Source organism: Camelus dromedarius, chromosome 24, assembly GCF_036321535.1.
Source record: "Camelus dromedarius isolate mCamDro1 chromosome 24, mCamDro1.pat, whole genome shotgun sequence".
NCBI classification, from domain to species: Eukaryota; Metazoa; Chordata; class Mammalia; order Artiodactyla; family Camelidae; genus Camelus; species Camelus dromedarius.
In genome coordinates, this window is record NC_087459.1 from 29076361 (window position 1) to 29092311 (window position 15951).

Below are 15951 nucleotides of genomic sequence, written 5' to 3' on the forward strand. Positions count from 1 at the left end.
CCCACCCCAGGCCAGCTCGGGGAGCCCCTGTCCCAGAGACGCCAGGCCAGACCACAGGAACTCTTCTGGGGTTAAAGCCCTCAGAAGCCCTTGCTGCTGTCCTAGGACATAGGGATTTGAGTATGGACAGTCCTGCCTGGGGGCCACCAAACCCCCGACCCTATCTTTCCACCTGGTGTCCCTCAGCAAGGTCTGCAGGGCCAGAAGTCCCCCGTCCCCAGGTCAGGGCAGGGGAGAGAGATCCCCTGCTGAGGCCTCCCCTCTCCCTTCAGTTCTAACTTGGTCCTGCCTCCCCGGGGTTCAAACTGCCTCTAACCTCTTAAACCCCCCAAAGAAAAGGCCCAGGTGAGAGAAATCATTTTTCTTTACTTAGTTTTGACCTCACCTGGGAGGGTTGGGGACTCGAAAACAGGAAACAACCTGAGATGGGGTTTGTCATCTCACATACACACCTGCGCCCACACGTACCCACGTGCTGACCACATCCGCGGCAAGTGGGCCCGGGCCCGGTACGCGTGAAGACACTTACTGGAATAAAGCAAGATGTGCAAAGACGGTGGGCACCCAGGACACACACCAAACAGAAGGGGATCCCAGGCGTCCGGGAGGGGAGAAAGGCGGCGTGGACTTAGGGTCCCTCTTATCGAACTCCTAAACGACCCTCCATGGCTCTGCGCCCAAGAGGGTGAGGGAGGAGGTAGGGGCCGGCGTGGAGAGGCCTCCTTTCTGCCGGAGCATAGAGTCCGTTCTCGACCAAGACGAAGCTGCCGCGCGCAGAGGTGGCCAGTGGCGCCCAGGGGGCGGCGCTCTGGGGGCGGCGCACCGCGCGGGTGGGGGGCGGCGCCCACCCGCGCAGTGGCTGGGGCGGGAGGACCCGGGCCAGAGTTTCTGGGCAGAAGTAGTTGGTGTTGATGGTGGCGTAGGGGACGTGGAGAGAGGTCCGGGAGGCTTGGCCGGCTGCCTGCAGGGGTGACGCGGAAGGAGATCCAAGTGAGGCTCGGCCTCACGGCGTCCCAGCTCCCGCCCGCTCCGCTCCCCTCTCCAAAACGACCCCCTGATCCTCACGCTTGCTGGCCTCTGTGTCTGGGGGCCCCTGTGTCTGGGTGGCTGAAGCTTCATGATAGACCTGGGAGAGAGTTAGGATGTTCAGAAGCAAAGCAGTGACCGCGAGTGCTGTGGGGATTTGGGTGGGCCCGACAGGGGCTGGGTCTCACCAGTGCCTTTGTCGATACAGGAGGTAGAGGAGGCAGATGCAGCCAAAGAAGAGGACCCCCGAGACCCCCAAGATCCCAGCCAGGTCGGCCCGCAGCATGGGGGCTGGCGTTGGAGCAGGGAGCCCTGTGCAGAGAGAGAGAGAGAGAGACACACACAAACACACACACACACACACACACACACACGGCAGACAAACAGCTGGTACCCCCGCGTCCCTGCATCCCTCCCTGTCCTCCCTGGGTGCCCTCCCCTCCTGAACCCCACCTTGGTCTGTGCTGAGGGAGAGGTTCCCACAGGCCTCCTGGAAACCCTCGGGGAAGGAAGTAAACTTGCAGCAGAAGGTGGTGTTGGGACTGGAGCTTCTCCCCTCAGACCCTTCCAGGGTGAGGGAGATGCTGGTTCTGGTTTCCCAGTGGGCCTGGCAGGCAGGGGCCCAGTGCTGGGTGCCGAATTCTGGGTGCAACACCGCCAGCATGGTTCCTCCAGCACCATCGGGGCCCCCGTAGCTCACAGTCACCAGGGATATAGAGCCAGATCCCAGGAATCCACAGCGGACGGTGAAGGACGGGGACTCGGTGGCCTCCATCTGAACTTGCACCCACACCTCAGGGGTCCCTGTGGGGCACAGGCATAGGAAGGGCCCAGGCGGGTTCTCCATCCGCCCCCGTGGCCTCTGCTTCTCCGCAGGCCCCCACTCACCAGCCGTGATGCAGAGAGTCAGCAGCGCCAAGAGCAGGCCCAGGGCCCGGGGCCTGTCCATGGCTTCCCTCGGGCCCCAGCTCTGGGGGCTGCCGAGGTGGGGACAGCACTTGTGTTTCCGTTCTCATCGCAGGAAGCTTTTACGTGTGAGCTGGCCCTGGAAGCCGCTGCTCAGTGCTCTCCACAAATCTGCCCCACTTCCTTCTCTCAGATTGCCTCAGTGCGGTGAACAGGGGCGTGGACCTCAGGCCCTCAAGAGACAGAGTGACAGTGACAGGTTTTCCCTGTCCCCACCCACGCTGTGCTTCAGGGCGAGCAGGGCGGCAGCTCAGGCCCCCTTCCCCACCCTGTCTGTGGGTAACAGCCCCGGGCAGGCCAGGGCCTGGGGAAGGGTAAGGAGGGGGAGGGAAGAGGTGTTTCGGGGACGTGAGAGGAATGTCCTTCCCGTGGGAGGGAGGGGCCCTGGTTTCTCCTTAAGAAGAAGGCTCTCGCCCAGCTAAGGGGTGGGGAATGTGTGGCACTTGGGAAGAGGAAGACCTGTAAGCAGAAGAACCAGGGGGGACTGCCTAGGAGCCAGGCACCACTTGACTGTCACTTGCCTCTTGAGGACACCTGAAGCGGCCATCCACACACCTAGGTGCCCACCAGTCCCATGTCGAATCCCAGCCCAGACCTCCCTCCTGAACTCCCACCTCTAACTCCAGCTGTCCCACTGAGCACCTTCTCCCGGATGCCTGTCAACGTGCCCCAAACTGAACTCTGCCCCATCGGCAGCCCTGTCCCCCCAGCTGAAGGCCGAGGGTTTCCAGCTGCTCAGGCCCAAGGCACAGTCATCTGGGACTCTTCCCTCATCTCTGGCCCATCAGGAAACTGAAGGCTTCCCAGCCACCGCCTGAGCTTCTTCCCGCTCCCGCCGCCAACTCTTGGACTCGAGCCGTCGTGCCCCACCAAGTGTTGCTCCAAATTGCTTTCCCAGCTATGTTCATTTACTGAACGCAAACCGACCAGGATGCTGCCATCAGCAGTGACAAGGGATCAGAATGCTTTGTGTCCTGTCGTACCCCGTGCTGAGCTTGCCTCTGGGCTGAGAGGAGCTTGGTGAGCTCCAGGCCAGAGCCACAGGTCGGTGTTGAGGATTCTTGCCCAGGGTGTGGTGAAAACAGAGAGGTGGCCCGACCCCCGGGCTGTGGTCACTGAGGCCTGCCCGATCCACGTGCCCATCTCCGTATAATCCTGTCTAATCCCATGGCATTAGCCCAACCACACCTGAGAGCCTGGATTAGCACGGCCTCCAGGCCGGTCTCTTCACTGCCCCCTGCCCTGCTCTCAGGCCAGCCTTTGTTCCGCCTTCGGGTTTTTCTGTTTTTGTTTTTTGTTGTTGATATTTTTAAGAAGGAAGACACAAGTGAAACTGTAAGGATGTACGTTAGATCTTCACTCACTCTCTACTCATTTTTCAAGGACCTGGGCTACTTCCTGTGAATGGGATGAGGGTTTTCAAATCAGAAGAGCTTCCCTCTAGCTTTTATACTATTCAGAAGGCACGGACTAGAATGGCTCCTGTTAAATTGCTCACACACATTATTTACCCCACAGTGTAGGCCCCACGATCACGGAACCGTTCACACGGCCTGCTCCCCAGTGGTGCTGGTAACCCTGGAGTAAACACTGCACGGGAACTGAGCTCTATGGGGGGGGTGTGAACCCACACTGTGGGGTGTCTCCCTACACAGACAGGGGCACAAATAACCAGCGTGAACAACAGTGCAGAGCAGTCACATCTGAGGGGTGAAGGGTCCACGTACCCCTTACCTTAGTGTCCATATAATTAACTCCAGAAGCTGCCATTAGAGGCCCCACCTCCAGCCTTTGTTTTAAAGCCTATTTTGTCTCATGTAAGTATTGCTACCCCAGATTTCTTTTGATTTCCATTTGCATGAAGTACCTTTTTCCATCCCCTCACTTTTAGTCTCTGTGTGTCTTTAGATCCGGAGTGAGTCTCTTGTAGGCAACATAGGTATGGGTCTTATTTTTTTATCCATTCAACCAGTGTGTCTCTTGATTGAAGCATTTAGTCCATTTACATTTAAAGTAATTACTGATGGGAGTGCACTTATTGCCAGACTTGTTTTCTTGTTGTTTCTGTAATTCTTTTATTCCTTTCTCGTGTTCGATACCCTTGTGAGTTGACTATCTTTAGTGTTATGTTTGAATTCCTATTTGTTGTATATCTGTTATAGATTTTTGGTTTGTTGTTATCATGAGGCTTATATAGAGAAATCTATATACATGTGACTATTTTAAATTGCTGATCTCTCAATTTCAAATGCATTTAACAACCCTGCATTTTTACTACCCCCCCATAATCACTGTTTTTACATCGTATTTTATAGCTTCCTTTTGTGCATCCCTTAACCACTTATTGCAGATATAGATGATTTTACTACTTTTGTCTTTTAACCTTCCCACAGGCTTGTAAGTGGTTAATGTACCATTCCTGTATATTTGCCTTTACCACTGAGCGTTTTCCTTTTGTAATTTTTGTATTTCTAATAGTGGCCTTTTTTTCTTAGATAAGTCCCTTTAACATTTCTTATAAAGCTGGTTTGGTGGTGCTGAACTCCTTCAGCTTTTGCTTGTCTGTAAAACTTTTATCTGTCAAATCTGAATGCACACCTTACTAGGTAGAGTGTTCTTAGCCGCAAGTTTTTCCCTTTGCTCACCGTACCATGCCACTCCCTTAATGGCCTGCAGTTTCTGCTGAAGTCAGCTGATAGTCTCATGAGGGTTCCCTCGTGCGTACCTTGTTACTTTTTCCCTTACTGCTTTTAATATTCACTTTTTAGCTTTAATTTTTTGCTATTTTAATTACATGTCTTGGTGTGGTCCTCTTTGGGACTCTGCTTCCTGGATCTGCATGTCTGTCTCCTTTCCTGGATTATGGAAGTTTTCAGCTATTATGTCTTCAAATGTGTTCCCTGCCCGCTTTTTCTCTCTCCTCTCTCTGGGACCTCTATAATGCAAATGTTAGGATGCTCAGTGTTTTCCTGGCGGTCTCTTAAACTGTTCTTATTTCTTTTTATTCTTTTGCTTTTCTCTGTTCAGCTGCAGTGGTTTACACCACGGTCTTCCAAGCTCACTTATCTGTTCCCCTATATTATTTAATCTACTGTTGATTCCTTCTAGTGCATTTTTCATTTCAGTTATTGTAGTCTTCATCTCTGCTGGGTTCCTCTTTGTATTTTCTAACTTTGTTAAAAACTAACTTCTCACTCCATTCATCCATTCTTCTCCCAAGTTCTTTGATCATCTTTACGTCCATTACTGTCAACTCTTTAGTTAGCATATTGCCTATCCTCACTTCACTTAGTTCTTCTGGTGCTTTATCTTGTTCCTTCATTTGAAACACATTCCTCTGTCACCTTGTTTTGCCTAATTTGCTGTTTTTCCCTATGTATCTGGTAGGCTGACTGCATTTCCTGATGGTGGAGAAGTGGTGTTTTGTAGGAGACATCCTATACATCTTAGCAGCATGCTCCCCGCTGGTCACCAGGGCTGTATGCTCTAGGGGTACCCCCATGTGGGTTGCATGGGTTCCTCTGTTGAGGCAGGCCGATTACTATGGGCAATCTGGTAAGTATAGCTGGCCCCCAGTCCAGTTGGCTCCTAGGCCCTGCCGTGTCCAGAGGCTGCCAGCCAACCAGTTGGCAGGGCCAGATCCCAAGGCAGCGGGTTGTGGAACCCTGGGTGGTCCTGGGATTAGCGCTGGTTCAGTAGTGGTCTGAGCCAGATTCTGAGGTGGTTGTGAGTCCAGAATGACTGGATCCAGCGTCAGCCTGCTCATGGGTGGGGCTGCTTCCTGACTCAGATGGCTCCAGGTTCCAGGCTGTCACAAAGCTGGTCTGCTGAGTGGGGCTGGATCCCAGGGCAGCTGGCTGAGGAGTCAAAGGGATCTCAGAGCTGCTGTTGGCCTGCTAGTGGGAGTCGGGACCCAGGGAGGCCCCTGGGGTCCTAGGGCTAGTGCTGCACTGGTGTGTGGAGCTGGGTCCTGGGGTCTCTGACTACAGGGCCCTGGGCCCTGAAGTTGTCAGTCTGCTAATGGATGCTGCTGGATCCCAGGGTCTCTGGCTACAGGGCCCAAGGTATCCCAAAGCTGGAGTTGGCATGGTGGTGGGCAAGGGCAGGGCCTGGGGGATCCCCAGGCTGATGCCTGCCTGCTGGTGGGTGGGCTGTGTCCTGCCACAGCAGGCTGTGGGGCTGTGGCAGTCCTGGGGCTGATATCCACCTGCTGGTAGGTGGGGCTGGTACCTGTCCACTGATGTTAGGTCAGTCCTGAGGCCAGTGCTGGCTAACTGGTACATGGACCAGAGCCCAGGGTGTCCTGGGGCTGGTGCCTGCTGATGTGGGCAGAGCTGGGTGGTCTGGTGTGTGAGGTGAGGCCAGGTCCTGTGCCCTCTGGTGGACAAGGCTATGTCCAGATGTGGCTGTGGACTCAGGGTCTCAAGGCAGCCTACCTGCTGGTATGTGGGGCTATCTTGGATGCCAGCCTGGCCCACCAGTGGGTGGACACCAGCCCCAGGACCACCACACCCTCACAGCTTCTTTGTCAGGACCCAACTAACACACCAGCAGGTGTACACCAGCCCCAGGGCCCGCCAGAGCCCTGGCTCGTTGCTTGGCCTGAGGCATCCCAGGACTGGTGCCTACAGGTGGTGGGGGTGGGGGTAGTGATGAGGCGAGGTCCCGAGGCTGACCTAGAAGAGAGGATTCCAAAATTATACTTGCCAGCACCAGGATCCATGTGGTAGAACAAGCACCAAAAATGGTTGCTGACAGTATTCATGTCCCCAGGGTGAGCTCCAGTTACACCGCCTGCCTCTCTAGCAGACTCTTCAAGATCAACAGGTGGGTCTGACTCAGGATTCTTTCAAATCACTGCTTGTTCCCTGGGCCCCATGTGAAATTTTGTGCACACTCTTTAAGAGTGGAGTCTCCATTTCCCCCAGCGCTCTGGGTCTCCTGAAAGTAAGACCCATTGGCCTTCAAAGTCAAACATTCTGGGGGAATCATCTTCTCACTGGCTGGGGAGCCAGATGTGGGGCTCAGAACCCTTGCTCCTTGGGGAGAACGAGTAGCCAGGACATGGTGAGGAACTAGCTGGGGAAGGCAAGGATGAAGGAGAAGGTGGTGTCAGGACTCTGGATTTGGGGCTGGACTTCAGAATAACATCTAAGTTTCCTCCCAACTAAGATATCTGAGAATCTATAAAAGTTCAAATTATGACAGATGTTTTAGGATGAGGGCATGAAATTACCCCTAGAAAGAAACCTTGGGTGAAGGCTGCCAAGATAAGTGGACTGGCCTGGTCTCAGTGCAGGTGATGAGGCAGGCCCACCTTCCAGCTAATCAGGGTGCTACCTACATTTCCTCTTCAGCATAAACCGTCTTCCACTAAATAAACTACTCAAAGGAAGCCAGCTTCTCAGTTACTAAGCACCACATCCTTGAGATCCAGCATATAAAGCATCTATTCACTGGGCCATGGAGCTTGCCAGAGGGCTGAAGACACCAGCACAGATCCTGACCTCCGTCAGTTTAACAATCTCAGCCACACCCTGGGACTGACTCAAATGTGTTTATTGAGCTAATCAGTAGGGCACAAAAAAGGCTAGGAAAGACAGTCCACAAAATACAGAAAAGCTATCCAGCTCCTTCCATTCCAACATAGGCAAGCAGTGCCGTTCTCCAGTACTGAAGTGAAGTCCCCACCCCTCCAAACAGCAGAAAATAGGCACTCTGCTCAAAACAGGGGAACAGAGCCACAGTGCATCCGAAGGACAGGAAGTTTATGGCTTCTCTATCTCAACATCTTCCAAGAAAGGTTAGCTTAAAAAGGCAAAGCCCACCTCTCCTTCCCTTCAGAGACCAAGGGTGGGGAAATAATGATTCCTTTTACTCTATCTCCTGTTGGCCTTTTCCAGGTGCTCATGTCGTGGAGGTGGGGAGGGACACAGGGTCATGTCAGAAATCCTGTAATGAGAAAGATGAAAGGAAAACAGATGTAAGAACAGACCAAAGGACAAAGAGATGACTGTATGGTCCTCCAGATGACAATGCTCATTCTCCTGCACCCCCACCCCCACCCTGCCTGCTACTCTGAAAGCCCTGAGGTGGCTGAGATGGCAGGCCAAGCGCAGGGGCCATGGCCTTTCTTTCCATCTGTTTGACAGGCACACAGGTTACCTGCCAGCATCTCCCGAGGGTGCACAACTTCTCTTAACGTGCCTTCCACAGTCTGTTTTGGGGATGCTCACCTCAATGTTCAGCTCTGTAGAATCTAAGAGGTCCAGCCCGTGCTCGCTGGGGGAAGACTGCAAGAGAATAGGGTCAGGACTCAGAAAGGTCCCTCCCCACTCCCATCACATACAAACAATAACAAAGGTCCCTTTCCAGTCTCATGTGACAAGCTCAAGGGTTGCGGAAGGTCTCGGAAGCAGCCAGGTGGGGAAGAGGAGCAGAGTCAGGGTGGGCAGCAGCGTCAGGCCTTGTCAGAGAAGCGCCTCCTCTCCTGGCCTGCTAACTGAGACCCTTAAATTCATTCCATTTTGGAAGCAGAGATGGGATTTTTCCTGAGAGGACTTTAGGAAAGATTACTTTAATAGAGGCCTTGCTGTCCAGTCTCTGGATTGAACATGTTGCTATCTGGTTTTCCCTTGGAGCACAAGACATTCACTCCCCTATGTCCTCCCTCCCTCCTCACAGAGCAGAGAAAGAAGAAAAGCAGCAGACATACAACCCTTTTCTGTTTATAAGGTGCCTTCACTGTGTGTTTCCTGGAAAAGGTCCATTTTGAAGAGGAGGAGGCTGAGGGGGTGAAGGAGATAACCTGACAAGTGGTGGAGCCGAGGGTGCTCAGGTCGCCGCACTCACCTTCCATGCTTTTCCCACTTCCTCCCGGGAAGCAGGCAGCCCAGGGTAGAAAAGGGAGTGAATGGAGGAACAGGGACTAGGGCTGCCTTCTGAGGAGAGAGGAGGGAAGGTGGGGTGTGCCTGTGTGCGTGCGCGTGTTACTCAGTGATTCTTTCAAAACGCCCTGGGCAACTTCCAGGGACAGTGGACCATCAGGACTGACAGAGAAGAATCACTCTCGTTTCTCTCCCTCACATCTGCTTCTAGTTCTAGAGGGAGAAGGCAAGGGAATGGGTCCGCTCACCTTGCCTGTGCCTTGCCACTCTTCACTTGACTCATCCTGAATTTCTAGCTCTTCTTCGTCCTCCTCCATCAGGCTGAGTCTAGAAGCAGTGGCAAAGAGTATAGAGATTTTCAAGGACCCTGAGGGTGTCTCAGAGGCACCCCGGGGGAGCAGGGGTCCCGGTTTCCACTCCTGCTTCAATCACAGCAGCTCCACTTAAATCAGTTTCACATACTAGGATTCCACACTACACTGGAAGGAAGTGTTCTGTGGTTACACCGAGTCCAAAGAGCAGCAGCACAGAAGCCCTGGATAAGAGGGGAATCCCCTCACTGTAGGTGACAGCTCAGAAGTGAAGACAGAAGATGATGAGAAAAGCTCACCGGGTCAGCCGGTTGCCCAGACCAGGACCTGACGCGTTGACTGGAGTCTGGAAATGCTGTGGACTTGAGGACCTTGACCTCCGAGTGCCTAAACGGGGCTGGCTGTTGGGAATGAAGCAGGATCAGTGACGGAGGTAGAAGTAAAGGGTAAAAAGAGGAGGTAGAGTGGCCAGCATTAAACCTAGCAAAAAGCTTAGTATGGAAAAAGAGAAAACATAAAGCTAAAAAAAGGGAAGAGGACCAGAGAAGAACCTCAAAATGAGGGGGTGCTATGGGAGGGAACTACACAACAGAAATGGCAAGACACAGCCGGACTCTCCTGGGGCCGCACCCTTGGGTAAACGCCAATTCTGAGCCACCTTCTTCTTCCATCTCTTCCAGCCCCACCAGGGGCTGCCTACTCTTCACAGCTGTTGAGGTGAGGGTGGGTGTGGGTGGGATACTGTTCAGCCGTAGGCTTTCCTCCTGGGATGAAGAGATGTCCTCTCTGTGCTGCCTGGAGGGGCCTGCAAGGCAGCAGAGACACATTAACTGTAGACCAGGTACTCCCACAGATGCTTTTAGTTTTTCAAGACCTGCTCAGGATTTGATAAGGGAGCATTAAGGAAGAAGAGAATAGAAAATCTAGATGGCTCAGTACATTATCACTAAAACATGAGCACAGCCCTACATACTAAAAAGTAAGGCTTACTGAATTGTATCTAGGACTTGTCCAAGAAAAACTCACTACACAGCTTAGAAAACAAGATGGAAAGAGATATAAATATACATTCCACAGATAAACAGTAACATACAAACATGAATGTGAGAGCAGATTAAATTCCCTAAGACTGAGGTCTTGGTTAATCAATGAAGACAAGTGACATCCTATTCATTCAAGATTTCTACAGTGAGAAAAACCTTAAAACGGCAAGTTTTGGGACGTGAAACTAGGGAGGAAGCATGAGAGCTAGAGAGAAACATAAAAATGGGAGAGAGAACTTTCTAAAAGCCAGAATTGCAACATCAGCATAGTTCTAATATGAAGGATAAGTGGAAGACCTGGGGCCCAAAATGATGAGTAACTCTCCAGCAGAGATCTAAGAAGGCAGAGGGGGAGAAAGAGCCCTCAAATGCCTTAGAAGACCCAGGTGATACAATTTTAAACATATCGGTATTTGTCAACCATATATTCACACCCCCATTAGCCTCCCTCCCCATGGCCATGACATCAGTAACCAGCAAGTGAGCTGCTACTGGCTTAAAAGCAGAGGGCTGGGGAAACCGGGAGGGGCCACACCCAGGAGCCTGTGTCCGCACAGAAGAAAGCCTGGGCCCCCACGTGGCTCCTTCTAATCTCCGCAGCCTATTGTTACTCATGTAACGTCCAGGGGTTCAGCCCTGGGGCCCCTCCTTGTCTCCATCCGCACTGGTGTCCTCAGCCACTCAGGTCCACAGCTTGAAATACCAACTCCCACATGTATCTCAAGCTTCTCCCTCCCCCTGAACTCCAGGTTCCTCCCCAGCTGTCCATCCAACACCACCTGTAGTAACATGGGTAATGCCAGAGCCCTGATCTTCTCTCTGCCCACACACAGCCTTCCCATCTCGGTTGCTATCAACTCCATCCTTCCAACTGTTAGGCCAAAATCCTGGGAGTCATCCTCAAATCCTCTCTGTCTTACATCCGCTTTGCCAGGAGGTCCCATTAGAGTGACATCTTGGAAACACACCTAGAATCTGGCCACTTATCATCTCTGTTGCTCACTGGTTCACTCACTCTCATCTCTTTTCTGGGCCCCTACAGCAGCCTCCTCACCAGTCCCTTGGCTTCAACCCCTGCCCCTCCTACAGTCAGTTATCAACACAGCAGCCAGAAAAATCCCCTTAAAATATAAGGCAGATCCTGTCACTCCTCTGCTCAAATCCCCCAATGTTTACCCATTTCACTCTGAGTAAAAGCCAGACCCTTCCTTCTGCCTGACATGCTCTGGACTCCTACGACCTCCCTGGTCTCATATCCTACACAATCTCCACTCAGCAATACTGGCCTTCTTTGCTGTTCCTTGAACATGCCAAACACGTCTCTACTATGACTGGCCGCGCTCTCCCATCTGTTACTCTGATGTACACCAGGCACCCCCACTTCCTTCAGTTTTCCTCTCACATTCATGTCCTCTGCCAGGCTCTCCCTGATCACTCTTCATAAGCCTGCAATCCCCACACCTCACCAGCACGTTCTCATTCTCTCCCATGCTTCTCCACCACAGCACATGTCACTATCTGACATTCTTCTAAAGAAAGTTCACTGCTGTATTCCCAGCACAGGTAAGGACAAGGTGCTCAGTAAGTATCTGCTGAATGAATGACGGGACCTAGCTCGGCAGCTTTATCCTGCCTTTACAAACCCTCTGTTTTAGGCAAATCAATCTATGTATCTATGTGCTTTGGCGAACACTTACCATCCTTCTATGTTTTTCTTGGCTATTCTGCTAGCCTGTGATACTCATTCTTCCTCTATTCAGCTTACAGAAATCTTACCCATTTTTCAAGCACCAGCTTAAATTCCATCTTCTTGATAAAGCTTTCATATATCAACTAAACTTAAAAATGATACTTTCCTTCCCTGAATTCTATTGCATTCACCTGTCAAATCCTCTCAAATCCTCAAGTTACCACATGTTGGTGACTTTATAATTCACATTTTCTAGAAATCTATTTTCTTTCTTTCCTATTATATGGTAAGCTGCTTAAGTATCCTTCATGGCCACAGAACCCCTAACACAGTAGCTTGCATATAATAGGTCCTTAATAAACAAGTATTTAATTGTTTACTGGTGGTATAAGGAGTAATTTTAGATAGTATACAGAAGGCATTAAAAGGAAGTCACAACCTACCTCACACCACATACAAAATTAACTCAAAATGGATCACAGACCTAAGTGGAATAGTTAAAACTAGAAAACTCTTGGAAGAAAACACAGGAATAAACCTTTATGACCTTGGATTAGGCAATGGTTTCTTAAGATATGACATCAAAAGCACAAACAACCACCACAAAATAGATTAAGTTGGATTTCATCAAAATAAGAACTTCTGTGTTTCAAAGGACACCATCAAGAAAATAAAAAGATAACCCACAGAATGGGAGAAAATTTCTGCATATCTAATAAAGGACTTACATCTAGAATACATAAAAAAAACTCTCACAACTCAATAATAAAAAAAACCCTCAATTTTTAAATGAGCAAAGGATCTGAACAGACATTTCTCTGAGGAAGATATACGAACAGGCAACAAGCACGTGGAAGGACGTGCACCACCACCAAGTATGAGGAACCCTATAACCTTACACATTTGCTGCTGGGACTGCACAGTGATGCAGGCACTTTGGAAAACAGTTTGGCAGCTCCTCGTAAAGTTACAGAGCTATCATCTGATCCAGCAGTCTTACTCCTAGGTATATCTCAAAGAAAGTGAAAACCTACGTCCACATAAAAACTTATACATCAATGTTCACAGCAGCATTATGCACAGTAGTCTAAAAGCAGAAACCACCCAAATGTCCATCAACTGATGAATGGATACATAAAACATGGCATATCCATACAATGGAATATTATTTGGCAGTAGAAATTTATGAGGTACTGATAAATGCTAAGCATGGATGAACCCTGAAAACCTGCTAAGTAAAAGAAGACACACAAGGCCACACACTGTATGATTCCAGTTATATGAAACATCTAGAACAGGCATCCGCAGAGACAGGAAGTGGATCAGTAGTACTGCCTAGGCTGGGGGAACGGGGAGGAGAAATGACCACTAATATTTATTTCGTGCACTAGAAAACACGAACTAATGCACCAAACTTGTGATTTCTAGGCTATTATTATTTAAGATGAGACTATATAAAAAAAAGAAAATTCGTTTAAGAAAAAAACTTAGGTAAATTACAGGGCAGGCAATGATCTGAAGGCAAAAAAATCATGAAGGTAGTGCAAAAATCTGTGAAATTTGGAAAATAAGAGAATGCAAAATGTCAACGAGGGACATCCTAAATGTACAGATTTCTTAGTTCAAGCTTTGGTTTTATCATTAGTTTCTATTTAATTTTTCAGAGGTTTGCTATTGTTAGTTGGCTAGACAAACCTGGAAGAAAATGAGTACCCTTAATGACAGTAGGTGCTCAATAAAATATTTATTTGACCAAAAATAAGAGTCTGAAGGAGGCAAAAGACCATATGCTACTTATCTAGGTAGTGCCGATCAGGGAAGTAGCACTGAGCACCCTGATACCCACATCTACAGCACTTTACCTTCGATGCGCCTCTTCTTGGAGCGGGGGTAGCCCTGAGGGCTGGCCTCTGCCGTGTTCTCTACAGGGCTGAGGGAGTGGCGGTAGGTGGTGACTGGACCCCAGGTACAGCTGGAATCTGGGGAGACACGCTGCAGACACTTCTCCAGGTAGGACAGTCTAAGGAAGAAGTGGGATGGAGAGGCTGAAATGGTGACAGGCCCTTATCACACCTTTCTTCCCTAACCCACATCTTTATCCACCCACCCCTAACTTACAGCAACTGCTTGTCTTGATGGAGAAGTCGGGGGGAGAACTCTGAAAGAAGCTCCAGGAATGCTAGATTTGGGGGCTGATCGGAGGAGCCAGCTGGAGGAAGCTCAGACAAGGAGAACTTGATGCCTTCCCTTGGTTGAACAGAATTATTTTAGGAAGATAGTCCCTTCCCACTTCTGTCCCAGGGCTGAGGCATCCTGTCCAAGTGCTTCCTCCCCCAGGCCCAGTCTGCCCCTCCAGAGGATACCTGTTCACCAACTCCACTGCGGCTCCTCAACATGCTTATCCTCCTTCCAAGACCTCACTCCAGCTCTCCCTGTACACAGCCTGACTCAGCCCTCTTAGGGAGATTCCAGTATGCTGCCCTCCAACCAATACTTCCTTACTTGTGCAGCACGACCACAAGGTCACGGTTCTGTAGCTGCTGGGGTCCAAAGCTCAAGGCGAACCTCCTGGCCAGGTCCCTCATCTCGCTGAAGGCTGGAAACTCATTCAGGCCCTGGGGCCCCTGTTCCTGCAGCAGTTCTGTGTACAGCTGTGTCCAGGAGACATGACACATTTGGGAAAGGGAGGGACAAGGGAGAAACAGGGAAGCACAGCATCCCCTCCTCTGCCCAGATTCTGAAGGGCTTGGGACGCCACCTGCTATTTTCGCTCTTGCTTACTCCTAGGACACTCTGACCCTACTCCTGACCCCCTGCAGCAGAGACTTCACTCTGCTCTGTAACAAATAAAGATGTCTGTAGTAGCTGAAGGGGCTGAGAAAGAACAGACTGGGAGAAGGTCAGGGATTCCCTATCACTTGATTGTTGGTGCTCCCACGTCCTGACTGACATGGGGTGCGGGTGGAAACTGCCCGGTCACGTAAAAAGTACTTTTCACAGCCTACTTGTTACAGAGACTGTCATCTAGAGTAAGAGTCAAAGTAAATGAGAAAGTTCCTGCTTGGAAGGATCTCCTGCTCCAAAGGGCTGGGGGTCGGGCACAGGGTCTGGGCTGCAGAGGGGCCCACAGGCCGGAGGCCCGCCAGGCCCCAGGGAGTACCTGCTGGAGGCTCAGCAGCAGGACCCGGGAGCAGTGGCTGCGGTCCATCTGCCTCGCTCTAGTCAATGTTTCCTTGATAATGTCACCATAGTCACTGTAGAACTGACAGAGAGGAAGTGGAGAAGACCATGTCTGACCACAGGAAGAGACGGTTTCTGTTTTGTTTCTTTCTTCACAGCCCTAATTGTGTCTTCTTCCAAAAGGGTCTTAGGTAGCAAAACGTGAATCTAAGCACAAAACAAGCCACAGCAGACCGCAACTCTAGCCAGTAGGCACAAAGCTCAAAAGACACTGGAGCTTAGGCAAATAAATAGGGGAAGAAACTCTGTCCTGAGCCCATTTCTTGGAGAAGAAGGGTAGCAAGCCTGCCAGCGCCCACGGCCACGCGACGCTGAGGCCTGAGCTATCTCTCTCCCACTAGAACAGAAGCTCCAGGAGGCAGAAGCTGCTGTCTCTTTTGTTCACTGAGGTGTCCTTAGTGCCTGGGGTAGCAGGTACTTGATAAACAAAAATCAGCACAATGGTGGGTTGAGAAAACCAAGGTACATATCTAGGTAACTTGTAAGGATTGACCCCTCTTCCATCCTTTTTTCCTTCTTACATTACCCCATTCCATAGACTAAGTTCACAGAGAAAAGAAAAAAAATATTTCTAGACAAGAGTATGATTCTTCCCCTCCAATGAGTTTCTTCCTCCTAACAGCTTTTTCTCCATAATTATTACTACTAAGTCTCTTTTCTTTGTCCCTTTATTCTAAACCCCTATTGTCCTTCCCCCCAACTTCTTCTCTAAGCCTAAAAACCATCGTTTTCCCCAGACTCTTTTCTGCAGTGCTACAGCGTCTGCAGCCGTGATTGTGCTCAGCCTG

At 50.5% G+C, this 15951-nt stretch overlaps 2 protein-coding genes across 5 annotated transcripts; both read right to left on the bottom strand.

Annotated features, from left to right (window-relative positions):
- Window positions 1–346: 346 nt before the first annotated feature.
- Window positions 347–2247, bottom strand: PVRIG (PVR related immunoglobulin domain containing). Of its 4 annotated transcripts, XM_031432572.2 has the most exons (5): window positions 1915–2247; window positions 1480–1830; window positions 1215–1338; window positions 1066–1126; window positions 347–961 (listed from the first exon to the last, which is right to left on the bottom strand). In XM_031432572.2, the coding sequence occupies exons 1-5, from the start codon at window positions 1973–1975 to the stop codon at window positions 641–643; spliced, it is 918 nt and encodes a 305-aa protein (XP_031288432.2). In that variant the 5' UTR covers window positions 1976–2247; the 3' UTR covers window positions 347–640. The 4 variants fall into 4 exon arrangements, with proteins under 4 accessions (XP_031288432.2, XP_031288430.1, XP_031288431.2 ...); XM_031432570.2 differs by having other exon boundaries at window positions 347–1126; XM_031432571.2 differs by having other exon boundaries at window positions 1480–2147.
- Window positions 2248–7535: 5288 nt separating this feature from the next.
- Window positions 7536–15185, bottom strand: STAG3 (STAG3 cohesin complex component; the record flags this gene model as incomplete). The annotated part of the gene is given in 9 exon segments (XM_064478666.1): window positions 7536–7944; window positions 8229–8285; window positions 9128–9206; window positions 9490–9591; window positions 9821–9995; window positions 13786–13943; window positions 14042–14170; window positions 14426–14574; window positions 15084–15185. Coding segments are annotated over 9 exon segments (960 nt in total), but the record flags the coding sequence as incomplete, so codon positions are not given.
- Window positions 15186–15951: the final 766 nt, after the last annotated feature.